Genomic DNA, 23,512 nt, shown 5'->3' with positions numbered 1-23,512 from the left:
ACTCACACACACTGCACTAACACACACTTCATCTAAAAAAAGAATGCATTAACACACATCAACTCACACGCTGCATCTACACACACTGCATTAACATACATCATCTGACACACATGAACTCATACACTGCATCAACACAAATACATTAACAAACACTGTACAGTATGTACAGAGACAGATAACACCATACACTGTTTCAAACACTATGTATCACCACACACGCTGTATGGACATGTTGTATATATGCCCTGTGGGCTTACATTGTGTCCACCCTCTACTCTGGCTCAGTGCTTTCCCCTCACACACCAAGGAGCAGGCTGAGAGTACTGTATTAAGATGGGAACCAGTCGGATTACACCCCAGACCCCTGAGTGGGCAGGGAGCTGCCGGGTGAAATTTGATGGCAGATTCTGAAATATTTAAAAAATCAGTGATGAAAAATTCTCCCCTTGTCTCTCTCTTTTTGTTCCTCCCTCTCTCTATCCAGGGTGTTCAGGAGAGTTACAATGCCATCTTTCTCCAGCAGGGGCGCTGCACCCAGTGCAGGGACTGCTGGAGAAGTTTGGGGCAGGGCCAGGCTGTGCCTCGAGGGGACTGGGTGAGAGGGAGACACATGTGATCAGCATAGGACGAGCCACCCGGAGCCCCAGTCGCGAGGTGTGAACTTTGCATCAGCCTCACCAGTGTCATAGAGGGCCAGTCAGCGTGTCCCTCAGTCAGTGTGTCCCTCAGTCAGTCAGCGTGTCCCTCAGTGTTTTCCTTAGTCAGTGTGTCCATCAGTCAGTCTGCATGTCCCTCAGTCAGTCATTGTGTCCCTCAGTGTTTTCCTTAGTCAGTGTGTCCCTCAGTGAGTCTGCATGTCCCTCAGTCATTGTGTCTCTCAATCAGTCAGTGCGTCCCTCAGTGTTTTCCTTAGTCTGTGCGTCCATCAGTCAGTCTGCATGTCCCTCGGTCAGTGTGTCCCTCAGTCATTGTGTCCCTCAGTGTTTTCCTTAGTCAGTGTGTCCCTCAGTGAGTCTGCATGTCCCTCAGTCATTGTGTCCCTCAATCAGTCAGTGTGTCTCTCAGTGTTTTCCTTAGTCTGTGCGTCCCTCGGTCAGTGTGTCCCTCAGTCATTGTGTCCCTCAGTGTTTTCCTTAGTCAGTGTGTCCCTCAGTGAGTCTGCGTGTCCCTCAGTTATTGTGTTCCTCAATCAGTCAGTGTGTCTCTCAGTGTTATCCTTAGTCTGTATGTCCATCAGTCAGTCTGCATGTCCCTCGGTCATTGTGTCCCTCGGTCATTGTGTCCCTCAGTCAGTGTGTCCCTCAGTCAGTCAGCTCGTCCCTCAGTGTTTTCCTTAGTCAGTTTGTCCATCAGTCAGCGTGTCCCTCAGTCAGTCAGTGTGTCAGTCAGCATGTCAGTCAGTGTGTCCCTCAGTCCATCTGCATGTCCCTCAGTCATTGTGTCCCTCAGTCAGTCAGCGTGTCCCTCAGTCAGTCTTCGTGTCCCTCAGTCAGTCAGCATGTCCCTCAGTCAGTCAGCGTGTCCCTCAGTCAGTCAGCGTGTCCCTCAGTCAGTCTGCGTGTCCCTCAGTCAGTCAGCATGTCCCTCAGTCAGTCAGCGTGTCCTTCAGTCAGTCAGCGTGTCAGTCAGCATGTCCCTCTGTCAGTGTGTGACTGCAGCAGTATTAGAACCTGTGTTCTCTCTCTGCAGGTGACTGTCCTCCTCCGCCCTCTGTCCCTGTTTCTCCCTCACAGTCGCCCCCTGGCCCTGGTCCTGCGCTCCAAACACACAGTGCGCTGGCTGCTGCAGGCCGAGAGAGTGCAGCAGGGGCTCCCTCACCTCATCCAGGTCTGTCTCTCTCCTCTCCTCTCCCTCACCTCATCCGGGTCTGCCTCTCTCCTCTCTCCTCTCCCTCACTTCATCCAGGTCTGCCTCTCTCCTCTCTCCTCTCCCTCACTTCATCCAGGTCTGCCTCTCTCCTCTCTCCTCTCCCTCACCACATCCAGGTCTGCCTCTCTCCTCTCTCCTCTCCCTCACCACATCCAGGTCTATCTCTCCCTCACCTCATCCAGGTCTGTCTCTCCTCTCTCCTCTCCCTCACCTCATCCAGGTCTGCCTCTCTCCTCTCTCCTCTCTCTCACTCATCCAGGTCTGTCTCTCTCCTCTCACCTCTCTGCTCTCTCTCCTGCCATCTTGGCCCCTGCACCACCAGTGTGTCTGACTCTGGCCTCTCTCCCTGTCTGTGCCAGGTGTCGGAGAGCTCCAGTGTGGACTGGACAGCCCTTGGGGGGTCTGTCACAGTACAGTCAGTCAGGGGTCTGCCCTCTCGGCCCCGCACTCTGCTGCTCTGGGCTCTGAATGAGCACTCCTCTGTCACATCCCTCGTTCACACCCCCCGTGCCAACCGCATCTACATCCGGCTGGGCAGTGGTGAGTGAAGTGCCTGGCGTGAGGCAGAGAGTGGGTACCAGCCAGCTCTGATGAAGGGTATGTCTTCCTGTGCCCTGCAGATCCCATGATGCCGAGTGCCTGTGTGCTGCAGCCCCTCTTCCTGTCCCAGAACTACCTGACCTCTGACCTCCAGCCACAGGAAGTGAAGGGCTGCTCAAGCCCCGGGCAGGGTCACAACCCGGAAGTGCATGTGATCGATCTCCACTCAGCAGGATCATCGCTTTGCGGGTGGGTGAAGGCACAATTTAAGCATTATTAATTAATAGTGATTAATTGTTCACTAATTCACATCCATCAGTGTTGTGCTCTGGAGAGGGGGTGATCATATCCATACTTTTTGAGAGGTGTGTGTCTTCTCCTCTCTCAGCTCTGTGCAGGTGGAGGTGGAGGTGTCTCTGCAGCCCCCCACTGCAGGCCGGGCGCTGTGGGGGGGGGTGGTTCTGGTTCTGAGGAGCAGGTCAGCTGTCAGCTGGGCCCTCCTGGCCAGGGATCTGGAAACCCACGTCACCACCTTTGTGAGTGTTTCTCTCTTCTTTGCCCCAGCGTGGCACAGTGGGCAGAGTTCCGAGCTCAAACCCCAGGGGGAAGGGTGCTCCAGTGATACACCCAGGTGTTTAAATGAGTGTGAATGGAAGTCACATTGGATGAAAGGGACAGTCAAATAAATTAGTAATAATAAGTAGCTGTTGTCAGACACACAGTGGGTTGTACATTCAGTCCCAGGTACCAGACGGACAGGATAGTGTCAGAGAAGCTCTGCCCAGTGTCAGTTTTGCTCAGTGTGTTTGTAGTGAGTGTGCTGTGCTGCTGCTCCTTTCTGTCCAGGTGATAACAGTGATAGTCGTCTGTCCCCCTCTCCTTCCCTCTCTCAGTCCTCCAGCAATGTTGTTGCTCGCTGGGCCCCCGACCCCCGTCTGACTCTGACCAGCCAGATCTCCACTGACCTCCTCATGACCTCTGACCTCCTGGCCTGGGCCAATCAGATGGGCTTTTCCAACCTGACCTCATACACGGAGGCGGAGCTGGCCAATCGATTTGTCATAAAGTTGGTGGGAGGAGGTAGCGTAGCCGCTAGCCAATTGCATTCGTTTGCTCAAGTGCTTGTGTATGGTTCAATAAATGTCTTAATGAGTTGGATGATATTTATATTAGAAAAGCAAGAGGGGCCTATGTGAGATCAAGAGCAAAATGGATATCTGACCAGAGACAAATTTCTATGGAAGTTCTATGGAAGTAAAATTATTTTCAGAATTATACAAATCGGAGTTCTCAAAAAAGAATTCTGAGCTCTTTTTTAACAAAATTGAGACAAAGGCACCAAAATTCAGAGCTAGGTATGATTAAGAATTAAGAATTTAAGAAGTTTATCTGGCATTTAAGAAGCTAGCTAAGGGCAAGGCTCTAGGCACAGATGGATTAACCGTGGAACTTTATTAATTCTTTTGGAAAGACTTAAGAGAATTTTTATATCAAACCTTTTTGGAGTGCATATCCGATAATACTTTGTCTACTTCTAAGAGACAGGTGTTATTACATTAATCCTTAAAACAGGTAAAATGTTTAGATAGATTGATAACTGGAGGCCAGTCTCATTAATAAATATAGAGTACAAGATTTTCTCGTATGACAATACAAAAAGATTAAAAAATGGCTTATCGCAGGTAATTAGTGAGACACAATCAGGATTTATAAAAGGAAGGAATAGCCAAAATAATATATGTTAAGTATTGGATTTGTTAGATTATCGAAATGTAATATCTGATGATGGTTTTAATATTTTTTCAACTTCTACAAGGCTTTTGACAGACTGGGACATGCATTAATTGCTCAAACCTTAAAATTTTTGGGTTTTGGCTCCAAATTTATTACAATAATTAACTACTATATAATTAACAGTTCGGCATGTCTTCCTAATGGAACGTCACCACGCTTTCTCATCAATCGAGGAGTTAGACAAGGCTGCCCCATTTCTCCATTATTATTTATATTGGCTGCAGAAACATTAGCAATCCTAATCAACAACAGTAACGTTAAGCCGTTGAAGGCCATGGGTACTCCTATTATTATTAGCCAAATGGCAGACCACATAACATTATTTCTAAAAGATAAAATCAGGTTTCGTTGACAATTGAAACTATTGAGACATTTTCAAACGCTTCAGGATTATCTTTAAACATTAACACGTGAATTAATGACTATTCATGATAGCCAACTTGTAGAAATTCGAACTTTCTACAAACCAATTATGTTGCAAGTCAAATACTTGGGGCTCTGCATAAGTCAAAAGGTAGAAGATAGGATGAATCATTCTCTAGCTAGCAACATCTCCAAAACTCAGGCTAGGCTGAATAGCTGGTTACAAAGAGATATCTCTGGTTAAAACAGAAAGTATCTCCAGATTTATTTACCCAGCAGCATCAATCTCCATCCCCACCGCAATAAGTACAAATATAAATACATTAAATTTCTCCTACATCTGGAAAAAGAAAACACATTATGTAAGAAAAGGAAAAATGATTAAATCGTATGAAGAGAGTGGTGCCAATACGATCAACTTTGATATCATGAATGGTGCCCTAAAGATCAAATGGTTGTGTACTTTAATGAATAACAAAGACAGCTTCTGCTTTGCTAGTCCTAGGAGAGTAATGGGAGAATTAGGTGACATTGACCTCTTGTTCAGATGTGATTTTCATATAAATAAGCTCCCAATGAGACTCTGTGCTTTCCATCAACAAGTACTGTTATATTGGAAATTGTTATATAACCATAACGTCACCCCAAATAATTCTATTATATGGAACAACATATAAATCCTGCAAAAAAAAGAGCATATTTTATGAGTCCTGGTTTAATAAAGGTATTTGGTCAGCGGTGCATATATTAGAAGCTAATGGAGAAGTCTATGAGTATTCTGATTTTGCTAAAAAATATTACATTGAATGCAACCCAAAGCAATTTAATTTTTTAAAATTTTTTATGCAATTCCACCTGTTCTTCTGGCATTGGTGAAAACATTCCACAATCCAGGGTACTATAATTCCCCTTCTACTGGAGATTAAAATGGGTACTTATGATATTTTATGTAATTATGGCCGAGAGATTGATATCATCACCCTCTAAAGAATTTTTGAGAAAACAATTCAACTTTGTAACACCTGATTACAGATATCTGATTCTGCGAATCAGATATTGAAACAACACATTTTTTTATCATGACAGCATTCAACAGCTTTCTGGCACTCTGTAGGTTCTTGGCTAAATATTCGTGTACCTCTAATCTTTAAGGAAATTGTTCTTGGGTGTTCCGAATCCAAACAGAGAAGTCTGTATAATGGAAAATGTCATTTTCATGTTGGCAGAATTCTACATACATACGTGTAGAGTAAAAAAACTGTGCGTTCAATGATTTTCTAACTCCTTTAAGCTATACTCAAAATTACTAAATATATTTTAAATATATTTTAAAAATAAGCTTGGTGAGTTGATCTACAAAAATCTTTTGGAATATAAACTTATATAACACCACATAACCTCTGTGCTGTGGACAGTCTTTTTCCTGCTCCGATCGCTTGACGTTACTTTTGTCATCTGTATATTTGTATGTATGAACTGTACCCCCGTTTGTGGCATCTTCCCCTTTTGTATTAAAAAAATCTAAAAAAACATCCCTCTCTGCAGACCGACCCCCAGGGCAGCCCCAGCCGGTCCCCGGCCCCAGGCTGTGGCCCCAGCAGGCCCCTGGCCCCGGGATCGAGGCGCTGCAGGTGCAGCAGTGGCTGAGGCAGGGGGCAGGGCGCGGGGGGCTGCTGGGGAATGAGGGAGAGGAGGAGGAAGGAGCACAGGCAATGCATGTGCTGTGCCAGTGGGGGGCGCTGTCCGTCACCGTCGACAGGGAGACTGTAGAGGTAAGTCCCCGCCAGTGCTCCTCAGAGCTGTTAGCGTTGTCCTGCTGTCTGCTGTTTGTAAAAACACCCTGCCCCCACCTTCTCTGCTCACCCTGCAGCTCACAGCTGGAGCCCAGCAGGTGTGAGCCTGGTCAGTACCTGGGTGCAAGAGTCCTGGGAAAAACTAAGGTTGCTGCTGGAAGAGGTGTTAGTGGGGCCAGCAGGGGGCGCTCACTCTGCGGTCCATGTGGCTCCTGATGCCCCAGTATAGTGACAGGGACACTATACTGTAAACAGGTGCCGTCCTTCAAATGAGATGTAAAACCGAGGTCCTGACTCTCTGTGGTCATTGTGGTCAAATCCCAGGGTGTGTGAGATTAGGGGTGTAACCCTGGTGTTCTGGCCAAATTTCCCCCTGGTCTTTACCCATCTTGGCCTCCTAATAATCCCCCTCTATGAATTGACTTCTTCACTCCGTTCTCCTCTCCACTGATAGCTGGTGTGTGGTGAGCATTCTGGTGCGCTATGGATGCAACACATCAGCCAGGTGGGGCTACACATTGGTGATGGTGGAGGGGAGTCCCCATTACCTGTAAAGCACTTTGAGTGGAGAGTCCAGAAAAGCGCTATAGAAATGTAAGCAATTATTAATTATTGTTATTGTTCTCATGCAGCCTGTGTCAGCAGTGACCCTGAGTGACCCCCGGTGCTGGGCACAGTCCAATGGGACACACTTCTTTTTGGAGTATCCGGTCATTTCCTGTGGGACAGAGGCGGAGTTTCTGTACGCGCCGCGCAGCGTGCTGTATCGTAACACGGTGAGGACACGCCCGCCTCGTGACATCGCTGATTAATTTATTTCAGGTCAAAATGGCGGGGAACTTCAGCTGAAACTAAAAGAGTGCTTACCTTTTTGTTTGTGGACTGTATTATGGTAGGAGGCCAAAAAAAAAGAAATAGAGAAAATAGGAGAAATACAATGGGTGAATGTGGAAATGTTTGGTAGCTGCAGACATTCTTTGTCAGGTCCCATACCTGCTTTAGAGGCAAAACCACAGTCAGAGTCAGGGCCACATTTAAACCCTGGGAAACAGCTGCTGGATGGTCTGTTTTCACAGCGCCCTCTTCTGGACCAGAGGGGAGCTGGTCTCCCCATGCCTTTGGTTCAGTGTGTGGAGGTTACAGGAGCCCCCACAGTCAAAGACAGAGGCCCATCTCTGCTGGGACAGTTCTCCTGTGGGATCCAGGGAGGAAGTGCTAATGGCCACTGGAGGAATGCAGTTTGGTCTCTTTTTGTAACTGTCTGCTGCCTTATAAATAAATTAAGACTTTTTTTTTGGTATAACTTAGCACCTACTAAGACCTGAGCCCTGGTAAGGGGAGAAGAGTGAGCCTGTGACAAAAAGTGACCAGCCGTCCTCCTGGTGTGACAGTCCTGTATCTTAACCACTGGACCAGCTGTCGTCCTGGTGTGACAGCCCTGTATCTTAACCACTGGACCAGCTGTCCTCCTGGTGTGACAGCCCTGTATCTTAACCACTGGACCAGCTGTCCTCCTGGTGTGACAGTCCTGTATCTTAACCACTGGACCGGCTGTCCTCCTGGTGTGACAGCCCTGTATCTTAACCACTGGACCAGCTGTCCTCCTGGTGTGACAGTCCTGTATCTTAACCACTGGTACGGTTGTCCTCCTGGTGTGACAGTCCTGTATCTTAACCACTGGACCGGCTGTCCTCCTGGTGTGACAGTCCTGTATCTTAACCACTGGACCGGCTGTCCTCCTGGTGTGACAGTCTTGTATCTTAACCGCTGGACCGGCTGTCCTCCTGGTGTGACAGTCTTGTATCTTAACCATTGGACCGGCTGTCCTCCTGGTGTGACAGTCCTGTATCTTAACCACTGGACCGGCTGTCCTCCTGGTGTGACAGCCCTGTATCTTAACCACTGGACCGGCTGTCCTCCTGGTGTGACAGCCCTGTATCTTAACCACTGGACCGGCTGTCCTCCTGGTGTGACAGCCCTGTATCTTAACCACTGGACCGGCTGTCCTCCTGGTGTGACAGTCCTGTATCTTAACCACTGGACCAGCTTAACCACTGGCTACCAATTTATCGCAGACCATTTCTCATTTTGATTTACTTATGGACGAGAAGAGACCCCTTTGTTTTGCTCCTGGTCCCTTGCAATTGTACTATGTTTTCTGTACAATCTCTCCAGTTAGCATGATTAGGTCTAATATCGCTACATAAACGTTTCACATTCATGCTTCTGTAGGGAACCAGAGTGTCAGGGATGACCCAGGTCACGTTGCACTTTTTCTTGCACAGCTTTACAAAGTTGGCGTGAGGTCCATTAGTTCCAATGAGATGTCTCTCACAGGGGAATAGGAGGGAGAGAATGATGGGAGAGTGGAGGAGAATAATATAAAGGCACTGACAGAACGAGTCCCGGTGAGACACAGACAGCCTTATCTGCCTGCTCTGGAGTTGATGGGCTCTAATTAATTGGCCCTAATGGAAGAATACAAAATGTTTTTCTCACAGTTGTGTCATCAGAATTCTCTCCTGTCTAGGTGTTGCTATGGAGACCCACCTACCCGGTTGCTGTGGGAAACGAGACGCAGGACACAGGCTCTGAGGACAGCTGGGGTCTGGGACAGACACCCCTGGCCATTCCTGTAAGAAACTGTTGATTGCTCATTCTTCAGACTGCCCCGTAGGGATTTGAAGTCAGTTAGATAGCTGAGTATTGGACAAGCTGGAGGACTGGCCTTGCTTCAGAGTCTCATCTGAAGGACCAGTGCCTTGGTCAGCAGGTCAGTGAGAGAATCGCTCATTTGGGGGAATTGTTAGTTGTGATTCATTGAGTCAACGAGTCAGTCGGTTACTTAGTCATGTACCTGCAGTGAGTCTAGCAGGTCCTTGATCAGTCTGGCACTTTAGGTCCGTGATTCTGGCAGGTTCTGCTGGGGGCTGTCCAGTCAGTGGGTGTTAGTCCAGTAAGACAGTGTGCTGTCCAGTCAGTGGGTGTAAGTCCAGTCAGACAGTGTGGTGTCCAGTCAGTGAGTGTTAGCTGGGGTGTTAATGGGCAGTGTGGTGTCCAGTCAGTGGGTGTTAGTCCAGTCAGACAGTGTGGTGTCCAGTCAGTGAGAGTTAGCTGGGGTGTTAATGGGCAGTGTGGTGTCCAGTCAGTGGGTGTTAGTCCAGTCAGACAGTGTGCTGTCCAGTCAGTGAGTGTTAGTCCAGTCAGACAGTGTGCTGTCCAGTCAGTGGGTGTTAGTCCAGTCAGACAGTGTGGTGTCCAGTCAGTGGGTGTTAGCTGGGGTGTTAATGGGCAGTGTGGTGTCCAGTCAGTGACTGTAATGACCCCTGTGTCTCTCCAGTTCAGCTGTCTGGCTCCAGTCCCTCCCCGGCCCAGTGCTCCCAGTGCCCTCCCACGCCTCAAGGCCAGACGCCCAGGGAGTGTTCTGGACAGGGGGGCCCCTGGGAGCCAGAGGGGTGAGAGAGGGCCCCTATTCTCCCTGGAGCTGTATGCATCACAGACCTTCCAGCAGAGAGAGGCAGGGCCCTGTGTCATTGCTGCCAACAACAGGGTCTTTGCGGAGGTGAGAGACGCATTCCTCTACTCACCATACCTGTCCATCACTCCGGGCTCAGGGACAGTGTTCACACCTTAATTCTTCTAGAGCTGTGTGTTCACACCTTGATTCCTCTAGAGCTGGCACACGCTCTTCTAGAGCTGTGTGTTCACACCTTGATTCTTCTAGAGCTGTGTGTTCACACCTTGATTCCTCTAGATCTGGCACACGCTCTTCTAGAGCTGTGTGTTCACATCTTGATTCTTCTAGAGCTGTGTGTTCACACCTTGATTCCTCTAGATCTAGCACACGCTCTTCTAGAGTGTGTGTTCACATCTTGATTCTTCTAAAGCTGTGTGTTCACACCTTGATTCTTCTAGAGCTGTGTGTTCACATCTTGATTCTTCTAGAGCTGTGTGTTCACACCTTGATTCTTCTAGAGCTGTGTGTTCACACCTTGATTTCTCTAGATCTAGCACACGCTCTTCTAGAGTGTGTGTTCACATCTTGATTCTTCTAGAGCCGTGTGTTCACACCTTGATTCTTCTAGAGCCGTGTGTTCATACCTTGATTCTTCTAGAGCCGTGTGTTCACACCTTGATTCTTCTAGAGCTGTGTGTTCACACTTTCAATCTGGCACACTCTTCCAGAGCTGTGTGTTCATACTTTCAATCTGGCACACTCTTCTAGAGCTGTGTTTACACCTTGATTCCTTTAGAGCTGTGTGCTCACACTTTCAATCTGGCACACTCTTTTAGAGCTGTGTTTACACCTTGATTCTTCTAGAGCTGTGTGTTCACACCTTGATTCTTCTAGAGCTGTGTGTTCACTTTTGATCTGGCATACTCACTTCTAGAGTTGCGTGTTTACATGTAGATTACGATTTAGGTCTAGAACCGTCCTATTTCTTCATTGTTTGCAGTAACCCACTGTCTACCAGTTAATGTTAATGTACTGTAGTGTCCAGTCAGTGTGTCTGTATGAACCCCTCTCTCTCAGTGCAGTGTTAATGTACTGTAGTGTCCAGTCAGTCAGTGTGTCTGTATGAACCCCTCTCTCTCAGTGCAGTGTTAATGTACTGTAGTGTCCAGTCAGTCAGTGTGTCTGTATGAACCCCTCTCTCTCAGTGCAGTGTTAATGTACTGTAGTGTCCAGTCAGTCAGTGTGTCTGTATGAACCCCTCTCTCTCAGTGCAGTGTTAATGTACTGTAGTGTCCAGTCAGTCAGTGTGTCTGTATGTAACCCCTCTCTCTCAGTGCAGTGTTAATGTACTGTAGTGTCCAGTCAGTGTGTCTGTATGAACCCCTCTCTCTCAGTGCAGTGTTAATGTACTGTAGTGTCCAGTCAGTGTGTCTGTATGAACCCCTCTCTCTCAGTGCAGTGTTAATGTACTGTAGTGTCTAGTGTGTCTGTATGAACCCCTCTCTCAGTGTTAATGTCTCTCTCTGTCTCTGCAGGTGTCGGTGCTGGAGGGGTGTGGCAGGCTGGGTGTGAGGGTGCAGTCCTGCATGCTGTCACCCCACTCTGACCCCCAGGCTGAGCCAGGCTGGACAGTCATAGAGGGTGGCTGTCCACAGGACCCCTCTGTCACCTTTTACAGTGGACAGGAGGAGAGTGAGAGTGAGGGAGGGGGGGGGCCAACAACGGAGAGAGGAGGTACCCCTGACAGACAGGGAGACAGACGAGCCAGGAAGGACGAGAGGAGGAGACAGACAGCGAAGGAGGGCAAGACAGGAGCAGAGAGAGCAAGAGAGCAAGACATATTGACACAGATCATGTGTGAGGGAGGAGAGCAGGAGAGACAGAGGAGGACAGCAGGAGAGCAGGACAGAGGGGAGAGGTCAGGAGGAGAGCAGGAGAGAGAGAGGAGGACAGCAGGAGAGCAGGAGACAGGGGAGAAGACAGAAAGAGAGGAGGAGAGAGAGAGGAGGACAGGAGGACAGGGGCAGGAGCACAGACTGCGGTTCAGCTTCGTCCTCCGGCCAGTCTATAATAACTCCGTCCAGTTCCTGCACTGTCGGCTCAGGCAGTGCCTGGTCTCTCAGGGGAGCCCAGCTGGGCCAGGGCCCTCAGGCACCATTGCTGGGGGCCACAGGAAAAGGGGGATCCCAGACAGCACCCCCAGAAGATGCTATGGGCAGACCCAGACGCTTGAACTGGCCCAGAATTCCTCAGTTCCCCAGGTAGGGAAAAGGTGTGGATGTGTTCATTCTAATTCATCACAGGAATATACAAGGTTTCTCATTTACTCCTTTTACATCTGTTATTCTTTACCTCCCTCTTCCCTCCTGTCTCTCTCCCTCTCTCCCTCTCTCCCTATGTCCCTCCCTCTCTCTCCCTCTATCCCTCTCTCTCTCCCTCTCTGTCCCTCCCCCTCTCCCCCTCGATCCCTCTCTCTCTCTCTGTCCCTCTCTCAGTGTCTCTCTCTGGATGAGCTGTGCACAGGCCGTCTCCCCTCCCTGCCCTCCGTGTCCCAGTGCCCCGAGTGTGCCCAGTTCACCTGGACAGTCTCTCGCCCCATGCTGGTCACTCAGTCTGTTGAAGTGGTCCAGGTTGCTGCTCACACTGCTGGTCAGTGCAAAACTCCTCCCACTCCTTCTCACATTCACATTTCAAACAGCTTTATTGGGATGACTGATGAATGACACTGTTGCCAAAGCAGACACAGCCAATACATCCACAGGCATTTACAGTACAACCAATTGCAGGCCATTTCCATACAACATGCAACATATGCCTGAACTGCCTCCTTCTCTCTCGCCTGTTCCCTCTCTGAACTCTCCCACTGCCCTCATGCAGTTCCCTTCTCTCTCTCAGCCTGCTTGTTGTCCTCTAGCTCTCTGTAAACCACCCTGCTTGTTCTGCTGTCTCATGTCTCCAGGGCAGAGGGTCCCCAATCCCAGGATGGCTGTGCTGTCCACTCCGAGCCCTGCAGTCTCCAGTACGTGCCTCTTGCGCTGTGATTGCTAATGGCCTTTCTTGAATTCAGTGTCGACATACGACCTAACCTGCCTCTCCCTGCTGCCTCTCTCCAACCTTCAGGTCCGGCGAGTCTGGACACTGCAGTCGTGGCAGGAATCTCTTTCATAGCCTTTCTGATCGGTGTCAGTCTCACGGGGGTGCTGTGGTGCATCTACTTCAAAACTGGTAATACTAACCTAGTGACTCTGACCGAGCAGTCTGAGACTCTCCAGGCTGGACTGGACTGACTTTACTGTGATCTTAATTAGTTATTTACTGAGAATATAATCAGACTCACACTGACACTGACTCTGACAGAGCAGTCTGAGACTCTTCAGGCTTGACTGGACTGACTGTACTGTGAGCTGGATTAATTATAAACTGAGATGTTTCTCTGAATTCTGATGATTTTTTGTCAGATTTAATTAACAATTGCTAAAACAATGTTGAAGGGACACCAGAGCAACGAAGGAGGAGTTCCCTAAACAAGGCGGATCGAACCACTGTGGACTCCCGGAACCCCCCTATCCTGGTGGAACATCCCAGCTGTTCTCTGTAAAGGTGGGAGAGTTTGTATAAACACTGAGGTATTGGGGACACACAAACACTGATACTCGCCAACACCTATAACAGACAGGAATTAGTGATACCCCTGCCTATAGACAAATAGTTTTTGTCACAAACATTCTTCTCCCAAGAATAAAAAATAGTTCCAACTTTTCAAATAAGGGCAGTCTAAGCAGAGTTGATCCAGACACACGCTGTTATACACACTGATCCAGATATACACCGACACAGACACACTATGACACACACTGACACAGACACACAGTGATCCGGACACATGTCGTTATAACTATGTAATTTACATACACATACATTGGATTGAATTATTACCTTTCTTCCAGTGTGGAGAGAGACCGCAGAAGCACAGAAGAGGGAAGGATAGCAGGTGTGTGTGTGTGTGTGAGTGTGTGTGTGTGTGTGAGTGTGTGTGTGTGTGAGAGGAGTGTTTGAGAGCCCAGCTGTCAAATCCTGAACCCTGGCAGAGCAAACTGTTGGTGAGATACAGTTCTGAACGACGACAAGTTTCTGAACGACTACATGAATGTAAGACCCTATATTTTTATTGTAGTGTAACTATTCAGCTGCTGGTTTTTCTTGTGTTTTAAACTTTTACTATCTGGTTTCTCAATAAAAAGTGCTCTGTGTGTTGCGCAAAACCCAGCAGTGTGATAGTGGGGTGTTTCTGTTCACACTGGTATGCACACACACACACCTCTGTTAAGCCTCTCCCCAGAGTGAATGAGGCCATCTGAACACTACATCCTGACCTTCAACCTTCTGCCCAGCTGGTCGTGCACGCTGGTCCAGCTGGTAGGTAGGAAGTATACGAGCCTCAGTGCTGTCCGGAAAAGTTTTTGAAACCTCAGAGCTGTTGACATTAGATGTCCCAGCACCACTCAGGCTGGAACCACAGTCCTGTCTGGAGTTTGTGCTGTACCCCCCTCTTGTGGGCAACTGGGGAATTGCACCTCTGGAGTTGTAGTTGTTTTTATTTTCTTATTTAACATTAAATAGAACATAAACAAATGTTCTCAAAAAAAAAAATAATGTACAAGGAAAGGTCCCACATTTAGATCACATTAACTCTAGGGAGCAAAGCAGCAAAAGTCATTTGGCTTCTGCTTATCCTTCTTGTTATACTTACATAGTGCTTTTCTGGACTCTCCACTCAAAGCACTTTACAGGTAATAAGGGCTCCCCTCCACCACCACCACCAGTGTGTAGCCCCACCTGGATGATGCAATAGCAGCCAGAGTGACACAGTACACTCGCCACACACACCAGCTCTAAGTGGGGAGGAGTACAGAGTGATGAAGTCAGTCCAGAAATGGGGATTATTAGGAGGCCATGACTTCAAAAGGCCAGGGGGAAATTTGACCAGGATATTGGGGTTAATACCACTACCCTTTTTCAAAAACAAGATTTTTTAATGACCACTAAGTCAAGCCCTTGGTTTAATGTCTTGGACATGGCACAGCACAGATCAAGCAACCTCCTAGGGTCCCAGTCCAGCATAAGCCACACAGCCCAGAGATCACAGCTGGGCTCCCAGTCTGAGATGAGCCCCTACAGCCCAGAGATCACAGCTGGGCTCCCAGTCTGAGATGAGCCCCTACAGCCCAGACAGCACAGCTGGGCTCCCAGTCTGAGATGAGCCCCTACAGCCCAGAGATCACAGCTGGGGTCCCAGTCTGAGATGAGCCCCTACAGCCCAGAGATCACAGCTGGGCTCCCAGTCCAGAGTGAGTCTTTAAAGGCTGAACGCAGTGGGACAGGTGTTTTGAAGGCGGTTGCCCTGGGCCCTGAGGTTCTGGTCCAGTAGAATGGAGACACAGTGAGGCATCTGAGCTGCCCAGATGGAGCTCAGAAACTAAGACACTCAACAAGAGTGTGTGTGTGTGTGAAGCCAGGCCCGTGACCCACTGTGGGCATCACCCACTTCAGCTCTGGGTGTTGATAGCCATGCTGTACCCACAGTGGGCCTCCTGGTGGCGCCGCAGATCCACCTTGCGCTGGAAGCCTCGGGAGCAGGAGGGGCAGGAGAAGGGCTTGTAGCCACTGTGCTTGCGGCTGTGAGTAATGAGGTTGGAGCTCTGACTGAAGGCCTTCCCACACACCTGACACACATGTGGCTTCTCACCTGACAGACAGAGACTGGGGTTAATACAGACAGTCCTGTACACTACCACTGAGAGAGAGAGACACTGGGGTTAATACAGACAGTACTGTACACTACCACTGAGAGAGAGAGAGAGACACCGGGGTTAATACAGACAGTCCTGTACACTACCACTGAGAGAGAGAGACACTGGGGTTAATACAGACAGTCCTGTACACTACCACTGAGAGAGAGAGAGAGTGACACCGGGGTTAATACAGACAGTCCTGTACACTACCACTGAGAGAGAGAGAGAGTGACACCGGGGTTAATACAGACATTCTTGTACACTACCACTGAGAGAGAGAGACACTGGGGTTAATACAGACAGTCCTGTACACTACCACTGAGAGAGAGACACTGGGGTTAATACAGACAGTCCTGTACACTACCACTGAGAGAGAGAGAGACACTGGGGTTAATACAGACAATAACAGGAGTTGCTCACCTGTGTGTATGAAGGTGTGCTTCTTCATGTCAGATTTCTGGTGGAACCTCTTGCCACAGTACTGGCAGGGGTAGGGCCGTGTGTCCGAGTGGATGAGCAGATGAGTGGACAGCGTGGACGAGCGCTTGAACACCTTTCCGCACACCTTGCAGCTGAAACTGCGCTCCTGAAACACACAGCACAGTTATCACATTTTCCAGATCAGCCTCGCTGTTTTGTAACATACTGTAGTATTAAAAGTGAGAGCTTTAGAAATATCAGATTCCTGCTTTCACATTGAGTCCTTCATGATATCTCCAGCTTCACAATTGAAGCAACAAAAGAAGACAACACTCCTGAAAATGCCCTTTGTTCTTTGACCTTACCTTGACCCTGCACTGGATGCCCAGTTCCGGCCTGAAGCCATACGATTGGCTGCTAGCCTTGGTGTAGCCAGCCAATGGGAGGGCCAGCCTGCTGACATGTGACCTGCGCAGGTGTGTCTCCAGGCCAGGAGAGGAGGAGAAGAGCTGGGGAAGGATCAATAACAGATTCATTAGCTTCGTGACAGACCCATGCTCTTGCTTTGTCACGTTCTTCAGTGGGCACACGGCTGGGCTGCGGCGCCACTCTCGACCTCACTCACCTTCCCACAGAGGGGACACCGGCCGGGCGCCAGCTTGCAGCCCAGGGGCTCCCCGCTCTCGCCCTGCCCACGGCTCTCGCTCAGCAGGGCGCGCAGGAGTTTCTCCAGGTCCCCCTCCCTCTCCGGACTCTCTTGCAGAGGAGCCCAGGGCAGGCAGGGGGGGCGCGGGGCTGACAGCGCAGACTGCACCTCTGGAGGGGGAGACAGATGAGGGTCAGAGGGCAGAGGGCAGAACTCGCTGACTTCACCACCGCCCGGGTCAGCACAGGCCAGGACCCCGCAGCCTGCAGGAGCAGTCGGTCGGGCTCACCTGCAGCCAGAGGCAGGCCACAGCCCTGCTCCGTGCGCGAGGCAGCGTGGGGCAGGGCCGTCTGGGGGCCCGGGGGCGAGGCCGGCGCCTCTGCCGGCTCCTGGAAGGCACTGGGTGTGTACAGGGGCTCCCAGCTGTGGGGGGTCCTCAGCAATGGGCTCCCCTTTAGCTCCTGCACGCAGCTCACGACTCTGTAGGGAGCTCGCCCTGCGGGAGAGAGGGAGTGCACGTGAGCCTTCGCTAACACGTCTGAACTCACCCAGGATGGGGAGACTGCAGCCCGACACCACCCACCTGTCTGCCTGCTCCCTCCCTCCCCAGACTGCCCTCTCTCCTCCCTCCTCTCTCTCCCTGTTCAATCTCTCTCCTCCCTCTCACCCTGTTCACCCTCTCTCCTCCCCCCTCTCCCTCTCTCCTCCTCCTAATTCTCCCTTCCTCCTCCTCCTAATTCTCCCTTCCTCCCTTTCTCCTCCCTCCTCCCTCTCTCCTTCTCTCCACCTCCTCCCTCTCTCCTCTTCCTCCCCCTAATTCTCCCCACCTCCCCCTCTCTCCTTCTCTCCTCCTCCTAATTCTCCCCTCCTCCTCCCTTCACCTCCTTACTCCTCCCTCTCGCCTTCTCTTCACTTCCTCTTCCTCCCTCTCACCCTCTGCTCCTCCACTCTCCTCCTCCCTCTCTTCTCATTACTCCTCCCTCTCCTTCTCTTCATTTCCTCCTCCTCCCTCTCATCCTCTCCTCCTCCACTCTCCTCCTCCCTCCTCTCTCCTCCTCTCTCTCACCCTGTTCACCCTCTATTCTCTCTTCCTCTCTCACCCTGTTCACCCTCTCTCCTCCTCCCTCTCACCCTGTTCACCCTCTCTCCTCTCCTCCTCCTCTCTCTCACCCTGTTCACCCTCTCTCCTCTCCTCCTCTCTCTCACCCTGTTCTCCAGGCTCCTCCGCTCTGCAGTCACTGTCCCCCATGAACCTCAGACCAGGGTAAGATCCTCCCTTCCTGCTGCGGACGAGGAATGAGCGAGGCATGGTGGGAGAGAGAGGGACCGAGGCAGAGAGGGCGAGAGGGGGGGGCAGGAGGATAGAAGAGAGGGGGAGCAGGAGGATAGAGACCCCTGAAACACAAAAAAGGCACAAGTGTTAGCACCTTGCAGGCCGATTTCCTCAGATCTCAGGAGCTCAGCAGGATGCTGCTGTAAGTGGTGTTAGTGGACCAGTAGGTGGCGCTCCTCCTTCTGGACCAGAACCTCGAAACCAGTGTCCCAGTTACATGACCGGGGGCTGTAGGAGGAGCCGTCCTCCAGCTGAGCCGTTAATCTGAGGTCTTGACTGCTGCATCATTAGAGATGTCAAGGCTCTGCTCGCGCTACAGGGGCCTGAACTAGAAGGAACCTGTCATGAACTGGGGTCACTCCGCATCAACGAGCCCCGCTCAGGAACTCTGTGTGGTTTAAATCTTTCATTATGCTGTGGCTGAGTTCCACCCTCGTGTGCTGGAGGGCGTTTCGGGTGGTGGGCTGGTTACTCTGAAATAAACTCTCCAGCAGGGACACCCCCTCTTCTGCAGGGGGTGCGGGGGGGACCCCACAGTGCATCACGACCGGGCAGCAGTGTCAGAGGAGCACGTCAGCTGGACCACCTGTGGGAGGAGTGAGAGAAGTCGTAGGCAAGGCCCGAAACCTCTCTCCTGACAAGCTTTGAAGACGAGACGAGGCTGTCCCCTCCACACCTCGCCCCTGTGTGGGCGTCACACTGCTGTGCTGAAAGCCCAGACCTCAGCCTTCTGTGTCACACTGGGCTCTCTCGTGCACAGTGTGACACAGGCTCTATTTGGGGCGCCATGTGGTAAACCTGCCATGGCACAGAGCGGCGACACGTCCTCGCCACTAGGCCCTTCGTACAGCATCTCAAACAAACTGAAATCAATTCCTTTGGTGGCATTCGATTAGAAAAATCTCTACTGAATTTTCTTCAGCCTCTCTTTCTACCATCATCCTCAGACCTGTAGAGTAACTGTAGAGACACTCAGTCCAGCTCCTCTGTATCTTCACATTAACGCTCCATCATCATCATCATCCTCAGACCTGTAGAGTAACTGTAGAGACACTCAGTCCAGCTCCTCTGTATCTTCACATTAACACTCCATCATCATCATCCTCAGACCTGTAGAGTAACTGTAGAGACACTCAGTCCAGCTCCTCTGTATCTTCACATTAACACTCCATCATCATCATCCTCAGACCTGTAGAGTAACTGTAGAGACTCTCAGTCCAGCTCCTCTGTATCTTCACATTAACACCCCATCACCATCTGTAGAGTAACTGTTGAGTTTATCTGTAACATCAAACTAATGCTCCTATCTTCCACATCACGTTGGCTGAGGCACTGCTTTGATTTCCTGATTCTCTGTATTATCTGAACACCATCGGCAGATTGCTTCCTCCTTTTGAAGGCACCAAGACAGGAGAGCCCCTGCCCCAGGCCTGTGGGGGCTGCGTGAGAATCGCTCCGGAGGCGGTCGGGGTGTGCTGGGGAGAGCTGGGGAGCCAGAGTCGAAGAGCAGTGTGGGTCTGTAGTGTACGGCAGTGCGTACGGGTCGCCCGAATTTGTACTCCTTTCTTAACGCAACCAGACTGATGCACCAGGTTGTTTTTTTTTTTAAAGATGAAGTATGTGCTGCCTGCAGTTGTAATCATGAGATCTGGAGTTCCTTCCTCCACACAGTGCAGTCTGTACATCAATGCCACACACACACACACCAATCCTGGCTTTTGTAGAGATTGTTTAGAGTTAATTGGTTTTCTCATCAGGTTTAAAGGGTTACACCCTTGTTGTGACTCTTGGGTTCTTATTTAGCTGCCTAATGCTCTTGATGAACATACAGTCTATTGTACAGCCATGTCCTTTTTCCTAATGCAACCTGTTGTTCTTGCTACGTGAACACAGGTTGTCATGGTATGGAATGTATGGATGCACACAGTGCTGTCTGTGCGATCTTTGGATGTGTGAGATACTAGCAATCGAAGGGGCTTTTTTGTCAACTGTCTTGTGCCCTAGGGCGTTCAGATGATGAATAGGCATTTCTCTGCCCAGCTCTTCGAACGCCTTTGTCATAAACTCACTTCAAACCTCCTTCCCAGACCTGCCCTGGGACTAATCGCATCCCTGCCCTCTAGCGTGAAACAAACCAGGAGTCCAATCTGGCCAATTTTCAATGTCCTACAATGTCACAGAAAGAACAAGTATGAACTCTCTATTTTTACAGCTGTTACAGACATCGCAGACAGACCGGTAGAGTCGGCACTGTGATGCTAGACCTGTTCAGTAAGGAATATGGGGTAGCTCTAACAGCAGATAACGTCAATGAAAATGATGAAGACATAATATGCGACTTCTTGCACACAGTTTTGAAAGTTTAAGAGAGTGAGTAACAATTAATTGTGAAAGCTGCAAATTGTCCATTGCTTTCAAAATACATTATCGTAGACAATGGATCATGCCTGGTGAGTCTGAATTATCGTAGCCAATGCACAAACTCTTTAGAACTTGGAGAAGAGCTGCAAAGTGTCACTAAACAAGCAGAGTCTGACTTGGGTGTAACAAAAAACTTTGCCCGCATATGGAAGTGCCTGGTTAATTATGTAAATGAGTAGATATAATTCATTAATCATACAGCAAGGTATCGAAACCTGTCTGTTAGTTATTTTGCAGAGTAGTAATGGCTACTTTATATTATTATTAATGAATTATGTAAATTATAATAATGGATCGTTAATTATGCAGTAAAAGTATAGAAGGCTTGTAAATATTCAACTGGGCAATTATTGTTAATAACACAGCTGAGTAATTATAGCAGGATGTTAACGACCCGTTAATTATACAGCCGAGTATTGATGTCTGGTTAATGTACAGGAGAGTACGGAGGCTTTGTGAACTGCACAGCAGAGTAACAATACTGGTTAATTCTACAGCTGAGTATCGATGGTTTGTTAATTTAACAGCAGGGTGTTAATGACTCGTTAATTCTACAGCTGTAGGGGATGGAGGGCTGGTAGATGTACAGTACAGGAGTGTGCCGGGGGTCTGGGAGGTGCTGGTGAAATCTACAGCTGACTGAGCCCCAGCACACCCCCGTACCCCAGACCAACGCAACGCCACTTTCGCCGCCCCTCCCCCCACCGCGTGACCCTGCACTCTCTCGACAGCGACGTGGCCCAGTCCTTCGCCCCGAGGCGCCCCAACTTCACCGAGCGTCTCTGCGCCCCTATTTTCTCCGCTGAGGGAGTATGATTTTCCTGCGGGTCCCCCGTGATTCCTGGTCACACACGCCTGGTGAGACCGCGTGAGGCTCACGAGCCCCCCAGCTTCACCAGATTCCACCCCATGGCAACGCATCCACCCGCAAGAGGGACGCCGTGATCTTGCACCCTGGGGCTCCCGGGCAGACAGCCTGCGGGACGGGTGTACGGGTGTGTAGGTGTGCTAGTATACAGGTATTCCGGTATATGGGTGTGCAAGTGTGTCTGGGTGTACGGGTGTTCGGGTATATGGGTGTGCAGGTGTGCCGGTGTGCAGGTGTACGGGTATATGGGTGTGTGATTGTACGAGTGTGTGAGTATACGGGTGTACGGGTATATGGGTATGTGATTGTGCAGGTGTACGGGTGTACGGGTGTGTGAGTATACGGGTGTACGGGTATATGGGTATGTGATTGTGCAGGTGTACGGGTGTATGGGTGTGCGAGTATACGGGTGTACGGGTATATGGGTATGTGATTGTGCGAGTGTGCGAGTATACGGGTGTACGGGTATATGGGTATGTGATTGTGCGAGTGTGCGAGTATACGGGTGTACGGGTATATGGGTATGCGAGTGTGTGAGTATATGGGTGTACAGGTGTATGGGTGTGCTCACAGGCGGCTCGGGGAGCACAGGCTGTGCTCGAGGCTCGAGGCTCGAGCACAGTGACAAAACACAGGGTCAGAAAAGCATCACATGTCATACTACAGCTTTCACTGGTCTGGGCTTGTGGTGGAAAATATTAAGAGAAAAAAAACACAAACCAGAATGCCACTGCCCACCTGCCTACATCCACTTCCCCCGTCGCCCTGTTCATCATGGGGGCTCACCCCTCAGCCTGACCCTGTAGCACCCCAAAACCTGCCAGGACCACTGTCTCTGGTCATGATCACATCATACTTCAACAGACCAGAAAGCCTTCCCATTCCACACCATGAACGCAGCCATGAGCGGGACTAAGGGACTGGGCACTGCCGATCCTACTACTCATTTCAGCGCTTTGTGCACTGCCTCTGTTGCCAGATCGCGATGAGCTCCGATAGCGGCGCCACAGTTAACTCTTTAACTCTAGATCTGGAGCAGCGCTAGTGACACGGACAGCAGAGTCTGACCAGGAGGTCAGGAGCGCTACCCCGCGGCTCAGAGACACGTCTGCAGCAGTGTGATCTCTGGGCAGGTGCGTGAGATTTAACAGGACTTCCGCACATACACGGGCACTGTCTGGATTCTCAATCTGCTCACTGCAGAGGACTGCTCCTTCTCTTCATACTCAATACAGGTAAGAATGCTGGTGTTGGTTCAAACTGATTTTAGTAAAGACTAGTCTAGTACCGACTGATGTACTGCTGTTTTAAAAAAATATATAAAAATAAACTAGAAAAACAAGTCCAAACCAGGAGAGAGGAGTTTCTCTGGACCAAAACTCCAATGCAAAACAGCATTTGTGGTATTTCTGGAAATATAAAGTGTGTTTTATAAAAAAGACAGCACTTACCACGACTTTCTCCGCACAGAGAGCACACAGACCAACCGATGAAGAACCCCAAACTTTCCAGGTGACGAGGAGATGAATTCTGAGCCGGGAGAAGCTCTGCCCGAGGGTCCCTGTGCACGACCGAGGCAGGTCCTGATCCCAGACTCAGGCAGCAAAGGTGAGAGTAACAGCAGTAATTAACTAATTAACGAAGGACACAAGGGAGTGCGCCAGGCAGAGTCGATTGAGCAGGGGAGCGTGCGCACAGCCACTTTCGTACCTCTTCAGCGATAAGTCACACTCCTCCTCCTCCTCTCTCCCTCTCCCCCCAAACCCTCTCTCTCTCTCACAGCATCGCCTTGCAGCATCAAACCACAGTCAGTTTCCTCTTGTGAAACCATGCCCAGGCATAGCTGACACCAGTCCGACAGTCAATCCGTGAGCACACAGAGAGCTGTTGCTCTGGCCAAGCCTGCAGGAGTGCATCACAGAGACAGCATGTGACAACAGGGGCCACAGTCCACTTACAGTAGGATCTACAGTCCCAGTGCAGTAGAACAGTCCCGTTACAATAGGGGCTACAGTCCCAGTGCAGTAGAACAGTCCCGTTACAATAGGGGCTACAGTCCCAGTGCAGTAGAACAGTCCTGTTACAATAGGGGCTACAGTCCCAGTGCAGTAGAACAGTCCTGTTACAATAGAAGCTACAGTCCCAGTGCATAAGAACAGTCCCGTAACAATAGGAGCTACAGTCCCAGTGCAGTAGAACAGTCCCGTTACAAT

General features: G+C 49.9%; 2 protein-coding genes across 5 annotated transcripts in view; one reads left to right on the top strand and one right to left on the bottom strand.

The window, feature by feature from the left end:
• The window catches only part of engl (endoglin, like), a 19,854-nt gene extending 5,773 nt beyond the window's left edge, over window positions 1-14,081 (top strand). For 2 of the 4 annotated variants that reach the window (XM_069195680.1, XM_069195679.1), the window contains exons 3-18: window positions 488-657; window positions 1,693-1,830; window positions 2,232-2,412; window positions 2,493-2,661; window positions 2,801-2,948; window positions 3,306-3,492; window positions 6,115-6,341; window positions 6,995-7,138; window positions 8,893-8,997; window positions 9,703-9,924; window positions 11,355-12,080; window positions 12,315-12,468; window positions 12,779-12,838; window positions 12,940-13,044; window positions 13,311-13,419; window positions 13,767-14,081. In XM_069195680.1, the coding sequence (XP_069051781.1) occupies window positions 488-657; window positions 1,693-1,830; window positions 2,232-2,412; window positions 2,493-2,661; window positions 2,801-2,948; window positions 3,306-3,492; window positions 6,115-6,341; window positions 6,995-7,138; window positions 8,893-8,997; window positions 9,703-9,924; window positions 11,355-12,080; window positions 12,315-12,468; window positions 12,779-12,838; window positions 12,940-13,044; window positions 13,311-13,417 (2,843 nt within the window). In that variant the 3' untranslated portion in view covers window positions 13,418-13,419; window positions 13,767-14,081. Of the gene's footprint in view, window positions 1-487; window positions 658-1,692; window positions 1,831-2,231; window positions 2,413-2,492; window positions 2,662-2,800; window positions 2,949-3,305; window positions 3,493-6,114; window positions 6,342-6,994; window positions 7,139-8,892; window positions 8,998-9,702; window positions 9,925-11,354; window positions 12,081-12,314; window positions 12,469-12,778; window positions 12,839-12,939; window positions 13,045-13,310; window positions 13,420-13,766 lie in introns of those variants that run through there. The other 2 variants (XM_069195681.1, XM_069195682.1) reach the window with 2 other exon arrangements.
• On the bottom strand, window positions 12,502-23,512 carry LOC107077604 (zinc finger protein Gfi-1b). The gene is made up of 7 exons (XM_069195688.1): window positions 22,751-23,512; window positions 17,884-18,072; window positions 16,967-17,173; window positions 16,657-16,847; window positions 16,397-16,540; window positions 16,032-16,197; window positions 12,502-15,565 (listed from the first exon to the last, which is right to left on the bottom strand). The coding sequence occupies exons 2-7, from the start codon at window positions 17,984-17,986 to the stop codon at window positions 15,366-15,368; spliced, it is 1,011 nt and encodes a 336-aa protein (XP_069051789.1). The 5' UTR covers window positions 17,987-18,072; window positions 22,751-23,512; the 3' UTR covers window positions 12,502-15,365.

The sequence above is a fragment of the Lepisosteus oculatus genome, chromosome 11 (assembly GCF_040954835.1).
Source record: "Lepisosteus oculatus isolate fLepOcu1 chromosome 11, fLepOcu1.hap2, whole genome shotgun sequence".
NCBI classification, from domain to species: Eukaryota; Metazoa; Chordata; class Actinopteri; order Semionotiformes; family Lepisosteidae; genus Lepisosteus; species Lepisosteus oculatus.
The sequence above is the reverse complement of the archived record's forward strand: the minus strand, read 5'-3'. Positions and strand labels throughout refer to the sequence as shown.